Raw genomic sequence first — 13,255 nt, 5'->3', positions numbered from 1 at the left:
TCAGGAAGTGACAGACGAGGGAGGCGGGGGCGGGGCAAGGTCACGCGCAGAAGGCGGGGCTTTGGGATGCCACGCCCACGGGGCAAGGCCTAGTCGCCAGGCCCTGGGCTGCTTGTTGAAAGGGGCGGGCCTGGTTGGAGCTGCGGGTACAGATTGTGCGAGTCTCTTGAGGAGGGGTGAAGCCTGCCCTCTGATTTCCCTACCCAGTTCTACCCAAAAGTATTCTCTCGCTCCGCCTCCAATGTTTTCACGTGTTTTTTGTTTTGTGTTTGAGACAGGTTGTTACTCTGCATACTTGCTGGCCTGGAACTAGCAAAGAACTCACAGATATCTGTGCTAGGATTAAAGGCATGTGCCACCACACTCTGCGATAGGTATGGATTTTAAAGTTGGGGGGTTCCTGATGTCAGATATGTACATTGAAGAGGCGAAAGGCAATCTCGTACATCTTGATGGACTCCTGTGGCTCCTGCTCTGGCTTAGAGAAAATCGAAGTAGAGGATGACAGTGGATCCCATGCATGTCCTTTCTCTCCTCCATCCCATCAGAGCCTGAATTTGCCTCCTCAGATTCGCCCTATCTCCTCTCATCCTGGAGCCTTAGGTGTCCCTGTTAGGACCCACAGTAGTAATAAAACACTGTTCCTCTGTGTCCACCTCCAGTAACCAGTGGTGATACGAGGCCATCTTTCCCAGAAAGGGAAGAGGGACGTGGGAAGAGGCAGAGCAGAGGTAAAAGGTGCTTTGTTTAGCTTTCATGAAGCCCCAACTGTGTGTGGGAGGCTAAGTGGACTTGTGTCCCACCTCAGTGGTCACTACACTCTGAAGAAACAGGCCTAGAGAGGACAGGTGCTTGATTGCGACCTCCCAGCTGGGGCTCAGCCTTACTTTGTTATTTCCAATGTCTCGGGATTTCTCACTGTTTGTAAAACCTGGAGCTAGGGAGACAGAGTGTGGCTTGCCTTGGATAGCAGATGTTCACAGGGAAGCCCCTATGATGTCAGGTGGCTACAGTTCTACCTATCACTTCCCACCCCCCACATCACCCCACTTCAAATAAAATCCATAGTCCCATGTTCCTGTGTCAGAATTCCTGTCTGACCCCAGGGCACCCACCACTGTCCCCTCTCAGCACGTGTCCCAGTGACACCAAACCTCAGTTCCCACCTCAAGCTAACACATCCTGCTCCCTTCCTCCTTCTGGAAGCTCTTCCTAGCCTTGGGAAGGCTTCATCCCTCAATGACCCCAGGCCTCAAGTGTCACTTCCCCTGTGGGCCTTTCTGAGCTCTCTTCTCACCCAGTTCTTCCTGTTCCTGGTTCCCATTCTTTGTTCTTAGTCCCAGATGCTACATTGTGTAACTATTTGGCACCCTGCTAAGATTCATGCCAGCAAAGGAAAGACAGGGACTTTGTCTTGTGCACTCCCCTACTCCCCAGCCTCCACCCTGCCTTCCAGTGCCCAGAAGGAGACCCCAGCCAGCACCCAGCATGAGACCACTTCATACTGGGTGAACGAATGAACAGCAGGCCTGGATATAGAATTGCAAAATCTTCATATTCACAGCTCTCAGATCCAACACCTGGCTCCTTTGAAGAAGCACGGGCATCTCTCCTGGAGGGAGAAGGCGGGCATCTCTCCTGGAGGGAGAAGGCGGGCATCTCTCCTGGAGGGAGAAGGCGGGCATCCCCGGTCCCTGCAGAATGTTGCCTGAGCTGGGGACTGTTTTGAGACTGAAGTCTCTCCAAACCTGTTCTGTGAGCCCCTAGGAAACCCCTTATCTCGTATAACTTTCTTTTTGAGTAGCAATTCTCCCACATGGGGAAGGCTCCCTCTGAGAACCATGGAGGTGGGGCCCTGAGAGATGGGGTGGGCTAAAGTTGGAGGTGGGGAAGTTTTATTCTCTGACCTGTCTGCCGTGTTGAAAAGGCTTGGAGGCCCCTATTAGGAGAAGGGAGCAGAGTGCCCCAAAGGAGACAGTCATTAGGCTCTGCCCTTAGAGTCTGTGAAGTCCAGTGAACCACAGGGGGAGGTGAACATTTCCTGTGGAGGAGACACCATGGCTGTGTAAGGGGACATATAATTGGTTCCCAGGCTACCTGCAGAGAGGAGGGCTCTGGCCTAGGCCTCACTGGGTCTCAGGGTGCTCACGAGTGTATCAAATAATGGCTGTCAGTGACTGAAGACTTATTTTCTACCAAAGAACCACTTTACAAATGGGCAAATTAAGTCCCCCAAAGAACTTTGTTGAAGGCCACACAGTGAATGAGTGGTGGAGACAGGGCCCAAACCATTAGAGATGCCCTGGACCCTATACGTGTGTCTCTAAAACGAAAGGCTGTCCAGAAAGCTATCTGGTAAATGTTCACTAAATACTTGTTAGAGCAATTAATTCAACAAATGCTTCAGAAATCTCTCTCCCACCGGCTTTAGTGCCTCTGGTGTTTGAGTAAGAATGGCCTCCATAGGCTCAGGTATTTGAATGCCTGGTCACCCAGGAGTGGAACTCTTTGATAAAGATTAGAAGGATTAGGAGGTGTGGCCTGGTGGGAGGAACTGTGTCACTGGGGGTGGTCTTTGAGGTTACAAAAGTTCATGTTGGCCCAGTTCATTCTCTCTGCCTGTGAATGGGTTGTGCAGGGTAGGGGTGGAATGTGGCTCTCAACTACTTCTCTAGCACTGTGCCTGCCACCATGAGCCCCTGCTATGATGGTCATGAATGAAGCCTCTGAAACAACAAGCAAGTTCCCAATCCCATGCTTTCCTTTATGAGAGTTGCCTTGGTCATGGTGTCTCTTCACAGCCATAGACTAGTGAGTGACAGGGCCTATAGTTCCTTCATGCTACCAGTGTGATTTGAAACTGCCTGGAACATTCTGTGGCATTCTCATGTAGCCACAAGCAAGAGAACATAACCTCCATTATTTTGTTGCGCTGGTGACTGAGCCCAGGGCCTTGAGTATTTTAGACAAGCACGCTACTGTGGAACTGTATCACCAGCCCTTTCTTTTCTTTAGATTTATTTAATTTAATTTATATGTATATCTGTCTGTATATGTAGGTGCCCATGGAGGGATGTTGGATCCCCTGGAGCTAGAGTTTCATGAGTGTAAGTTGCCATATGTGGGTGCTGAGAACCAACGTTGGTCCTTTACAAGAATATTTTCTTCTTTTAGTTGCTAAGCCATCGCTCCTGTCCCACCAGCCTTCGCTGTTTTGATCCAGGGTCTCACTATGTAGTCTAGGCTGGCCTTGAACTTATGAGACTCTTGCCTTGGCGTCCTGAGTGCTAGGATTACAGGAGTGAGCCACACCCAGCACATTTCCCCCATCATATGGATCAGAAAAAAATGACATTAAGAAATGACAATGCAGCTGCCTGTGCAGCTTGCCACCTTGCCTTTCTAAGATGTAAGCATCCTAGAAGTGAAGCGTCACATAAGCCACCCCCCACCCCCGTTGGGAACATCTGGGCTGAGGGAGGGAGGCCTGATCTGGGAGCACAAGAGGCTGAGAGGAGAAAACTGGTTTGGATGCCGAGGCAGTGACTGGAGAGAAACACGTGCGAAAGCATCCTCAGAACTTCCTGTTTTGTGTTGTTTTTCCCTTACAACATCTGCAGCTGCAGAGGAAGAATAGGCTCAGCTCTGTGACCTCCGGAGCTTTGGCCTTTCCTGGGACCACGGTGCCCAGGGCTCTCTGCCTTTAGGCAGCTTCTTGTCTGTATCCTGGGGTTCAAATTCTAGTGCACTCTGCACCTGCAGCTTCCCCAGATCCTGTCCAACCCTCCCCGAGGGTTAATGTCGCTAGTGGCAGGCGACATTAGTTCAGCTCTTGAATGGAGTCTGACCTTGAAGATTTCTTAAGCCTCTCACCCTCAAGGCACCCACAGGACACCTCTAAGCAATTAGAGGATCTCAGGTCCTCTAGTCAGATGGTGGCACTGTCTTCCTGTTGTGCAGTCCCAGCCCCTGGGGGCCATTTTTTCTGTTAGTAGCCTCTGCTCCAGAGCCTCACTAGGTGCCAAGTTCTAGCACGGCCGCACTCACTTTCTCCTGTAATCCTCAAGGGCCCCAGAGCAGGAGCATGGCGGCCTACGAAGCCAGGCTGTGACAGGGCTGGGTTTGAATCGAGGCCTGGCTGCTCCTGATTCTTAGCCGCACGAGGGAAATCCTGTCCTAGGCTTTGTGTGCAGGGCGTAGATGAACATCGGAGACAGCTTGGCTGTGCTGGGCCCATTGGCTTCTGCTGGAGTCTGTGGACTCTTGGAAGCCTCTCTTCTCTGTGGGAACATTTTTGTTGGGTGCCCAAGCCAGAAAACCAGACAGGAATGGGGAAAGTTAGGGAAAGATTGGGAGGAGATCAGATCAAGCCTAGAGGAAGTGCCTCATGCTATCTTTCTTCTACCAGGAGGATGGAGGCAATAAGGGGGAAGGAAGCATGGGTCTTGGGGGACCGAAGAACAGAGCCAGCAAGACCATCCTCAGGGACTCAAGGATGCTGGGTGGCTCTATGTGCTTGGGGTAGTCATGCAAAAGCCTGGTGCGACCAGGGTGGAGACATTCACAGTGCCCTGCCTGGGACTTTTGGCTGACTGGTTTCTCTTCCCCTCAGCCTTCCCCGGCAGGCTCGAGGGACCCAACGGGGCTCTCTCTCACTGCTGGGTTCCTTCCTGTTCCCACCTCTGCCCAGCTGCTTCATTGGCTCTCTCTGACTCTTCCACTGCCCTGGCAGGCCTGGGCTTCCCACCACTCAAGTAGGTCCTGCACTGGGGGTTTCTTCTGGGAGGACATCGCTAGGGCTTCCTTCCTGGGGAACAGCTGGTCTGTCTTGGTTCTCAGGGGCCCCAGGAGTGGGATCTGGGCATGGGCCAGAGGAGTTTTCCTCACCAGGGTTAGAGGCTGTCTCGTCCCCGCAGGCAGGGATTGGGGCCTCTGTGTTTGACTGTGGCTGGGTCAGGGGGTCCACTTGAGGCTGGACCACAGACTTTGACTGTGGTTGGGCTGAGGGGTTTACTTGAGGTTGAGCCATGGGATCCAACGATGGCTGGGTCAGAGGGTTCACCTCAAGTTGAACTACAGTATCCAACGGTGGCTGGATCAGGGAGCCCACCGTAGGCTGGGCCACAGAATCTGACTGTGGCTGGGCTGAGGAGCTCACCTCAGGCTGGACCACAGAATCTGACTGTGGCTGGACAGAAGGATTCACCTCAGGCTGGACCACAGAATCAAACCTTGACTGGCCTTCAGATGTTGGTCCTGTCAGAGTCTGTGGCTCGGCGGATATGAAGCTTCCAGGTCGCTCCTCGCAGACAGCGGCTGCAAAGGAGGAGAGCACAGAGCGCAGCAAGGCCCGGAGGTCGGCGCTGGCTGCCAGGCACAGGAAGGGGCTCAGGCAGCTGTTAAGCAGGATCAGGTAGTCAGAATAGACCAGGGCTTCCCAGAGCAGGTACCCAGGGTAGACATCCCATAAGAAAGCCAGATAGAGCAGCTGTGCCAGCTGGTAAGGTAGCCTCAGGACCACATAGGCTGACAAAATGGTCTTGGCCACACGGGCAAAGCCGTGGCAGGCCATGCGCCTAGGCTGATGTCCACAACAGGTCTTGCAAGCAGTGGCTTGGGTGAGCACATGGCAGACCAGCAGCAAGAGGAAGGGCAGGAAGCCCCCCAAGATCTCAAGCATCCGCAGAGGCAGCTCCTCGGTGTCCCAGAAGTCCAGGCAGATGACCAGATCATACCACCAGACGGCAGCCTCAGGGAAGACCAACCAGGGCACACTGAAGAGTGTGGCCAGCACCCAGACCCCAGCGCACACCCAGAGGGGCAGGCGGGCTGGACGGTGCCCAGGGTACCATTGAGGGCACAGTGCCAGCAAGCAGCGGTCCAGGCTGAGCGCTGTCAATAGGAAGAGGCCAGAGGAATAGGACACACCCCACAGGAAGTAGTAGAAGCGGCAGGCGGCAGTGCCCAGTGGCCAATGCCCTCCATGCTGGATTTCCAGGATTTGGAAAGTTGCTGCTGCCAGGAATAAGAAGTCAGAGAGGGCCAAGCTGAGCAGGAGCAAGGCCAATCTTGTGCCAGCCCCGTGCCGGGCCTGTGAGCCAGCCAGCCATGCCATCAGCCCATTGGCTGGCAGTCCCAGGAGCAGCAAGGCCACCAGAAAGACTGTGTCCCAGCTGCCCTGAGGGTAGTAGTCCTCATCACTGAGCTCTGTACGGGGACCGTGGCCAGCAGCGCCCAGGTTGGCTTCCACAGCAGTGTCCATTCTGGGTCCTCAGCGTAGTGCAGGACATGGACTGCCAGTCTGCTGAATCAACAAATTCGTGATGGCTTGGTATGAGAGAGATGGTGCTGTGCACTTTCAGGACAGTCACTGCCCCTCTCTGGGCCAGTATTATTACCTTTTGAGTAATTAGCCTGTGCAGGGCACTTACATAGATAATCTCATGTGGTCCCCCTATAGTCAACCTTACCAGTGAGGAGATAATTGTCCACTAACTCTGTGAATTGGTTAAAGTTACAAGATATGGTCAACAACTCAGGCTAAACTTGATACCATTTTGCCACGTGGAATCCATGTGCCCAAGTGCATTTACTAGAGAGACCATTAAATGTTGTCTTCAGACAGGGTCTTGCTGTGGGACCCTGGCTGGCCTGACACTTGCTGTATAGACCAGAATGGTCTCAACCTTGAGGCAATCCTTTTGTGTTAACCCTTTAAATGCTGGGATTACTAACCTGCACTACCAGCTTTGACTTTTTTTTTTAAAAAAAAAGATTTATTTATCTGGGGCCAGGCATGGTGTCAAATGCCTTTAATCCCAACACTTAGGAGGCTCAGAAACAGATGACTCTCTGAGTATGAGGCTAGCCTAGTCTACACAGAAATTTCCAGGCCAGCCACAAGTGTGTTCTGGTGTCCAGAAAGGGGCATTGGATCCCCTGGAAATGGAGCTAAATGGCAGTGAAAGTACCATGCAAGTACTGCTGGCTCCTCTGTAACATGAATGTATAGTTTTAACAGTTGAACCATCTTATCTCTCCAGCCCTGATTAAAAATTTTTGAAACAAGATATCATGTAGCCCAAACTGGCCTCCATCTCATTATAGAGCTGAGGATGACCTTGAACTCCTGACCTTCCTGTATCTACCTGCGAAGTGCTTGGATTACAGCCACAACCACTATGTTCAGTTTATGCAGTACTGCGGATTGAACCCAAGGCCTCTTGCATGCCTGGCAAGCATTCTACCAACTTCGCCAATCTCCTGACCCTGCTTCTTGTTTTTTTCGGACAGGATGTCATGTCACTATGTAGACCAGGCAGACCTTAACATTTAAATGATCCTCCTGCCTCTGCTTCCACAGTGTGGGATTATGAGGCATGCACTGCCATGCCCAGCTTCAGCTGTACGTCCTGCTCTAGGATAAAGAGTGACAGTGGAGCGTCTGAGTGAGTGGAGAGGTGATGCTTTGAGTTAAAGCCGTGGGAGCAACCCTCCAGTGCTCCACAAGACAGTTTAAAACCACTTAAAGGCAGTGATTCTGGTAATATCAGTACTGGGGAGGTGGAAGCAGGGGAACTGCCATGAGTTCAAGGTCAGCCTACACTACAGAGTTTTAAAAGCTTCTCTCAAACAAAACGACATCAGCTGGTGCACACCTGCAATGTCTGCGTTGGAGAAATGGGTAAGGGGGTCAAGAGTTCAAGGCTAGACTTTTCTTCTTGGGAGTTTGAAGTCAGCCTGGGATACACAAGCCATTATCCCAAAAGAGAAAGAAAGAAAAGTACAGAACCATCCCTTCACAAGATCCTGATATTTTGTCGTTCCAAATGTTTAAAATCCCAGGAAGAAAAGTGTCACTAGCAGACACCAGGTGAGGGCTGAGCCTCCAGGCCCTGGCAGGCTGTAGCTGCTCCTGGGAGCAGCTCGTGACACTTCAGTGTCTTGCACTGCTGCCTGTTTCTTCCCAGCACCTCAGAGTTCAGCAAAGGTGGCCCTGCCTGTCCCAGGAGGTTCTGTATAGGGGAGGCAGTGGCTCTGTGGCATGATGACAATAAGGTGGCCAGGGGCCACCCAGTGCCTTCTGCTATCCTTACTCTACCTCACACAACTGGCAGAGGGACTAAGGCGTCCCTCTGATGGTAGAGGGGGACTGGCTGATGGAACACAGCTAGATCATGTCTGGAACCCATGGTTGCAGCCACCATGCCCATGGCTCCCCACCTCAGCCCCTTTCTTGGCAGAGTCTCCTCTATGGCCTCAGAGTCTGGATGCCCCTTTCTCAGGGCCTGGCTTACCTGGGAGGTGCAGGCCAGGTAGAAGGAGCAGGGTGCTGCCCACTTGCCCAAGGTCCAGCCACCAGCCAGTCCCACGGTGGAGCTTGCCGCATGGCACCCAATGTCGATATGGAGGCAGACAGGCAGGAAACCCAAGCTGAGGTAGCATCAATCATTCATGGCTCTGCTCTCCTGGAAACCCTAACCGTGGCCCCATAGGGCTAAGCTGCTAGCCAGGGCCCCCCATTCCAACAAGGTCAGACAATGGAGACCCTTTGCTAGGAGCTCCTCCAGTCCAGGGCAGGCTGTGCCATCTCCAGTTCTCCATCAGCATCCAAGGTCTCTGGTCTGGTCTCTTTTTTAACGTTTCATATGTCCTGTATCCCAATCAGGATGTTACTTTACTGGGGACTCAAGGTGACAATTCTCAGCCTTTTCCAGTATGCCTCCTCCTGCCTAAGGGGCCTTCACTAGTCTTCTTGGCCACACAAAGTACAGCTATGGTACACTCTGAGATAAATGCAGCAATGTGTCTCCATTTCACAGATGGGGAAACTGAGACTTGGAATGATGAACTGGCTGCTTCTCCTAGGCAAGAAATAGCTGAGCTTAAGATTGAGCTCTCTGAAGCTGCTGTGCCCTGGCACCTGCACTCCTGAGAGCAGTTTTCAAGACCCATCTGGTACTGCCAGGCCACCCTGGGGCAGAGGGCAGGGATTAGGTTGACTGCCTGACTCATTTACCCTAATCCACCTCACTGTGGATCCCAGGTGATCAACTCAAGCCTAGGGGGCCATAAGCAGCTTTCTGGGCCCTGAGAAGCAAGGGCACTCCAGGGAGCTACATCACTGAGTCCTGTTATCTTCTCCATGGCAACAGAGCACAGTGTACAGCTGGTTCCTGGCTCCCAGAAGATCCCTAAAGGAGTTGTATCTCCCAGGAGTGCTGCTGAGGGCCCTGCCTTGACCAGGAGAAGGAGCAAGAAGGAGAGTAGGCACCCAGGGTCCCAGAAAGCCAGTTCTGGGGACCAGTCCTCTAGCCAGGGCTCTGAGGCCTCAGGAAGCAGCAAGCTCCCCCCAAGGAGCAAAGTGGGGCAGGAGGAGCCATCCGCAGCCCCTGCCAGGCCAGCGTCTCACCGACACTCCCATCGGCACCGTTCTGACCCCCAGCAGGATGCTGCCCAAAGGACTTATGGGCCCCTGCTCAACCACATGTTTGGAAAGGTCAGGGGGGGGTCTATGGGTGGGGGGTTGAGGGTAACTCTCATCTGTATTCCTTCCTGCGCCTACATGCCAAGGCCTCTTTCTTGTGCCTCAGATTGGGAAATATAAACGAGGGTAGAGTTGTGGCCTTTTGTATCCTAGACCAGGAGAGCCAGTGAGAGACAAGGCTGGCTTCAGGCCAGCTGGCATAGTAAACAGAGGCAGACCTCACATCAGATAGCTAGGAAAACTCACTTGAAACTTCAGAAGCATGGGGAGAAGGTTGTCCTCTGCTTGTGGGGTCTGTAGGATTTCAACTCTCTTCAGCTGCTTTGGTGGAGCTAGCCCTGCCCAGTGCACTTGCAGAGGCTGGAGGAGCAGTGGCAAATGAGGACATGTTGGCTTATTCCTATACAGGATCGTGAACTGGGCCCTGAGGAGTTGGAGGGTGAGTGTCCCTCACTGTTGCTGGGAGGTGGAAGGTGACCTGGGTCCAGCCTCCTGGCCTGACTGCTGCTAATCCCTACAGAGCTCCAGGCTGCCTTTGAGGAGTTTGACACTGACCAGGATGGCTACATCGGCTACCGAGAGCTAGGTGACTGCATGCGGACGCTGGGCTACATGCCCACAGAGATGGAGCTTCTAGAAGTGTCGCAGCACGTGAAGATGCGCAGTTAGTGTTGGAGCCCTGCTGGGTGATTGGGTTGGGAGCCAGCCTGGTTACTTAGAGGATGGGTGGGCCATCATTGTGTTACCTTTATTTGTAGTTATTATTAGTGGGGGTGGGGGGTGGGATGTGTGAGCCACAACGTGCATTTGGTCAGAATACAGCTAGCTGTTGGTGGGAGTGAGTGCTTCTATCATGGGAGTTCCGGGGATCTACTCAACTCAGGTCGTTAGGCATGGTGGCAAGCAAGTTTATCCATGGAGCCCTCTGCTGCAATGGCTTTCTTTAGTTTTACAATTTCTAAGCGGGGGATGGGATTTGCCCTGATGTGCGTGTCCTGATTTGCTTTCTATTGCGGTGATAAACACCATGACCAAAAGAAACTGGGAGAGAAAAGGGTTTATTCTGTATTACTTTACAACCCATCGCTGAGGAAACTCAGGGCAGGAACTCAAGGCAGGAACCTGGGCAGGAACTGAAACAGAAACTAGAAAAATGCAGCTTACTGGCTTGCTCTCCAGGCTCCTGTTCAGCTACGCTCCTTATACCTCCCGGGACCACCTTCCCACCTTGTACCACTCACAATGGAATGGGCTCTCCTACATCAATCGCTAATCAAGAACAAGTCCCACAGACTTTTCTATGGGCCCATTTGATGGAGGCATTTCCTCAACTAAAGTTCCCTCTTCCTAGATGATCCTAGCTTATGTCAAGTTGACAAAAACAAAACAAACAACCAGACAAATAAAAAACCCAAACGCAAAACAAACAAAAACCAACCCCCCCAACAGAGTGGCAGCACATTGTTTTAATCCTAGCGCTGGGGAGACAGCGGCAGGTAGGAGATGCTCCATGAGTTCTAGGCCAGTCAGGACGGAATAGAGAAACCCTGCCTCAAACAACAACAGAAAGCACAATGAGCACTCAGGGTCAGTCATCTCTTCCCCACCCAAAGCTGTTATCTGCCTCTTGGTGTTTTGGGGGGTGATGACCGTAGCAATCCTTTGGGAAGGTATTTAGTGCTTCCCACTCAGCTCTACAGCCCTGACTTCCGGCAGCCATAGCCCTGTCCCATGGAGACCTTCTTCCAGGTCCATCCCAGGATGAGAGCAGGAGGGTTGGTAAGCCATCCAAGGTCTCACAGAGCAACAGGATTTGAACTTGGGCTGCCTGCTCTGAAGCCAGGTCTTTTTTGCCCCCCTGGCCTTCATTGTGATCAGGAGTGTCCCTGATCCCCCACCCTCACCCCTTTGCAAGAAACCCCTCTACAGCCAGGAACTGGGTGTGCCTTTGTAGATCCAGAGCCCAGGTGGGAAGACAAAGAGTGTGGCATTGCCATCAAACCGATTGTGATGCTCTGCCTGGGTCCACAGTGGGAGGCTTTGTGGATTTTGAAGAGTTTGTGGAGCTGATAAGCCCAAAGCTGAGGGAGGAGACAGCTCACATGCTGGGCGTTCGGGAGCTACGCATCGCCTTCCGAGAGGTAAGAAGTACAAGGGCATCACAAATGGGTGGCAAGCATGGACTTACATCCTTACTAGGAAGTCTCAGCCTTCAGGAGGCCCAGAGAGGCAAGACTAGGGTCCAGGGTCAGGTAGGGATAGCCTGGCTGACTCCCAGTTCAGGCCTTCACATCAGGGAAACTTCTCATCAAGGAGACAATGTTGGTTCTTAATGTTGGGGAGGGTCAGACGGTTATGGGGAACAGCACAGCAACAGGTAGTGTTGAGAGTAGAACCAAGAAGAGGATGTAGTTCGGTTGATAAGGTGTATGTATAGCCAGTATGCACAAAGCCCTGGGTTCAATCCCCAGCACCAAAGAAAGCCAGGCATGGTAGTGTACACTTGAAATCCAGGATTTGGGAGGTGGGGAAGGCAGGAGGATAAGGAGTTGAAGGCTATGCTGAGTTTGAGGACAGCCTGGCCTGCAGGAGGCACTGTCTCAACAACACAAACTCATCCACTAACGCCGAGGATGGCTGAGCATAGTGGTCCACACTTTTAATCCCAATACTTGGGAGGCAGAGGCAAGAGAATGTTTGTGAGTTTGAAACCAGACTGGACAGGATGACATAGTGAGACTCTGTCTTAAATAAGAAAGAAAGAAAGAAAGAAAGAAAGAAAGAAAGAAAGAAAGAAAGAAAGAAAGAAAGGAAGAAAGGAAGGAAGAAAAGAAAGAAAGGAAGGAAGGAAGGAAACAAAGCAAGCAGAGCCATATGTATGCAGATATGCAGATAAGGTGGCATAAAAGCCATGCTTGAACTCTCTACAGTTTGACAAGGACAGGGATGGACGGATCACGGTGGCGGAGCTGCGGCAGGCAGCACCAGCTCTGCTGGGGGAACCACTAGAGGGCACTGAACTGGATGAGATGTTGCGAGAAATGGACCTCAATGGGGATGGCACCATAGACTTTGACGGTGAGTCACTCTGCAGACACCTCTCCCATGCCTCTAGCACCGTGTACCTCCTTCAATCCCTGACCTGGATTGGCCTTTCCCTTCCCTCTCTCCTGCAGAGTTTGTAATGATGCTATCTACAGGCTGAGGCACCTTCAGGGACAACCTACTGCCTCTGCGGGCCAAGACAGCAGCAGACACCAGACTACCACACCCTTCCCCAGCATGGGAGAAATCCCCCTCCCCCCAGGCTGGTTCACCCCTCAACACACCCAACTCCAGAGTCTGCAGTGCTGTCTTCTCCCACCCCCAAGCTGTGGAGAGAAAAAAAAAAATTGAACCTGGTTACAGTTTTCACTGAAGAACATGATTTGAATCTCTTTAGATCCTGGAGAGGTAGGGAGTTCCCCACAAGTGGCTGCATTCAAATGACAGAGGCATAGTGCACTGGGGGAATTCCTAGGACAAGATGCTTTGAGATCTAGTTAGATCACTTCCCACTACTTGTTTGTATAAAGGGTTGTTTTTGAAAAATGAACTTGGGCCTGGTAATGACTTTGTAGGTAAAAGTTTATGCCACCAAGCCTGAATTTGATCCCTGAAGTTTGTGTGGTGGAATGAGAGAGCTAACTTCACAAAGTTGTTCTTTGGTAGGCTAATGCCCTGTTCACACCCCCATGAATAAATAAATAAATGAAAAGTGAACTTGAA

General features: G+C 52.0%; 2 protein-coding genes across 2 annotated transcripts; one reads left to right on the top strand and one right to left on the bottom strand.

Moving 5' to 3' along the window:
* Positions 1 to 3,010: 3,010 nt before the first annotated feature.
* On the bottom strand, positions 3,011 to 8,901 carry Gpr152 (G protein-coupled receptor 152). Its single transcript, XM_021152250.1, has 2 exons — positions 8,298 to 8,901; positions 3,011 to 6,301 (listed from the first exon to the last, which is right to left on the bottom strand). The coding sequence occupies exon 2, from the start codon at positions 6,260 to 6,262 to the stop codon at positions 4,751 to 4,753; it is 1,512 nt and encodes a 503-aa protein (XP_021007909.1). The 5' UTR covers positions 6,263 to 6,301; positions 8,298 to 8,901; the 3' UTR covers positions 3,011 to 4,750.
* A 188-nt stretch (positions 8,902 to 9,089) lies between these two features.
* Positions 9,090 to 13,255, top strand: LOC110285814 (calcium-binding protein 4). Its single transcript, XM_021152251.1, has 6 exons — positions 9,090 to 9,499; positions 9,896 to 9,926; positions 10,008 to 10,151; positions 11,519 to 11,628; positions 12,418 to 12,565; positions 12,664 to 13,255. Exons 1-6 carry the CDS (start codon positions 9,146 to 9,148, stop codon positions 12,690 to 12,692), a joined length of 816 nt encoding a protein of 271 aa, XP_021007910.1. The 5' UTR covers positions 9,090 to 9,145; the 3' UTR covers positions 12,693 to 13,255.

The sequence above is a fragment of the Mus caroli genome, chromosome 19 (assembly GCF_900094665.2).
Source record: "Mus caroli chromosome 19, CAROLI_EIJ_v1.1, whole genome shotgun sequence".
Classification (NCBI taxonomy): Eukaryota; Metazoa; Chordata; class Mammalia; order Rodentia; family Muridae; genus Mus; species Mus caroli.
This window is presented reverse-complemented; position numbering and strand designations above follow the sequence as displayed.

What these genes read in the sequence shown, in the direction of transcription:
- Gpr152 (XM_021152250.1), bottom strand. Translation starts at nt 6,262, where the DNA reads ATGGACACTGCTGTGGAAGCCAACCTGGGCGCTGCTGGCCACGGTCCC.
- LOC110285814 (XM_021152251.1), top strand. Translation starts at nt 9,146, where the DNA reads ATGGCAACAGAGCACAGTGTACAGCTGGTTCCTGGCTCCCAGAAGATC. An exon ending in GCAGCACGTGAAGATGCGCA is followed by an intron (nt 10,152 to 11,518) that starts GTTAGTGTTGGA and finishes CTGGGTCCACAG; the next exon opens with TGGGAGGCTTTGTGGATTTT. An exon ending in TACGCATCGCCTTCCGAGAG is followed by an intron (nt 11,629 to 12,417) that starts GTAAGAAGTACA and finishes AACTCTCTACAG; the next exon opens with TTTGACAAGGACAGGGATGG.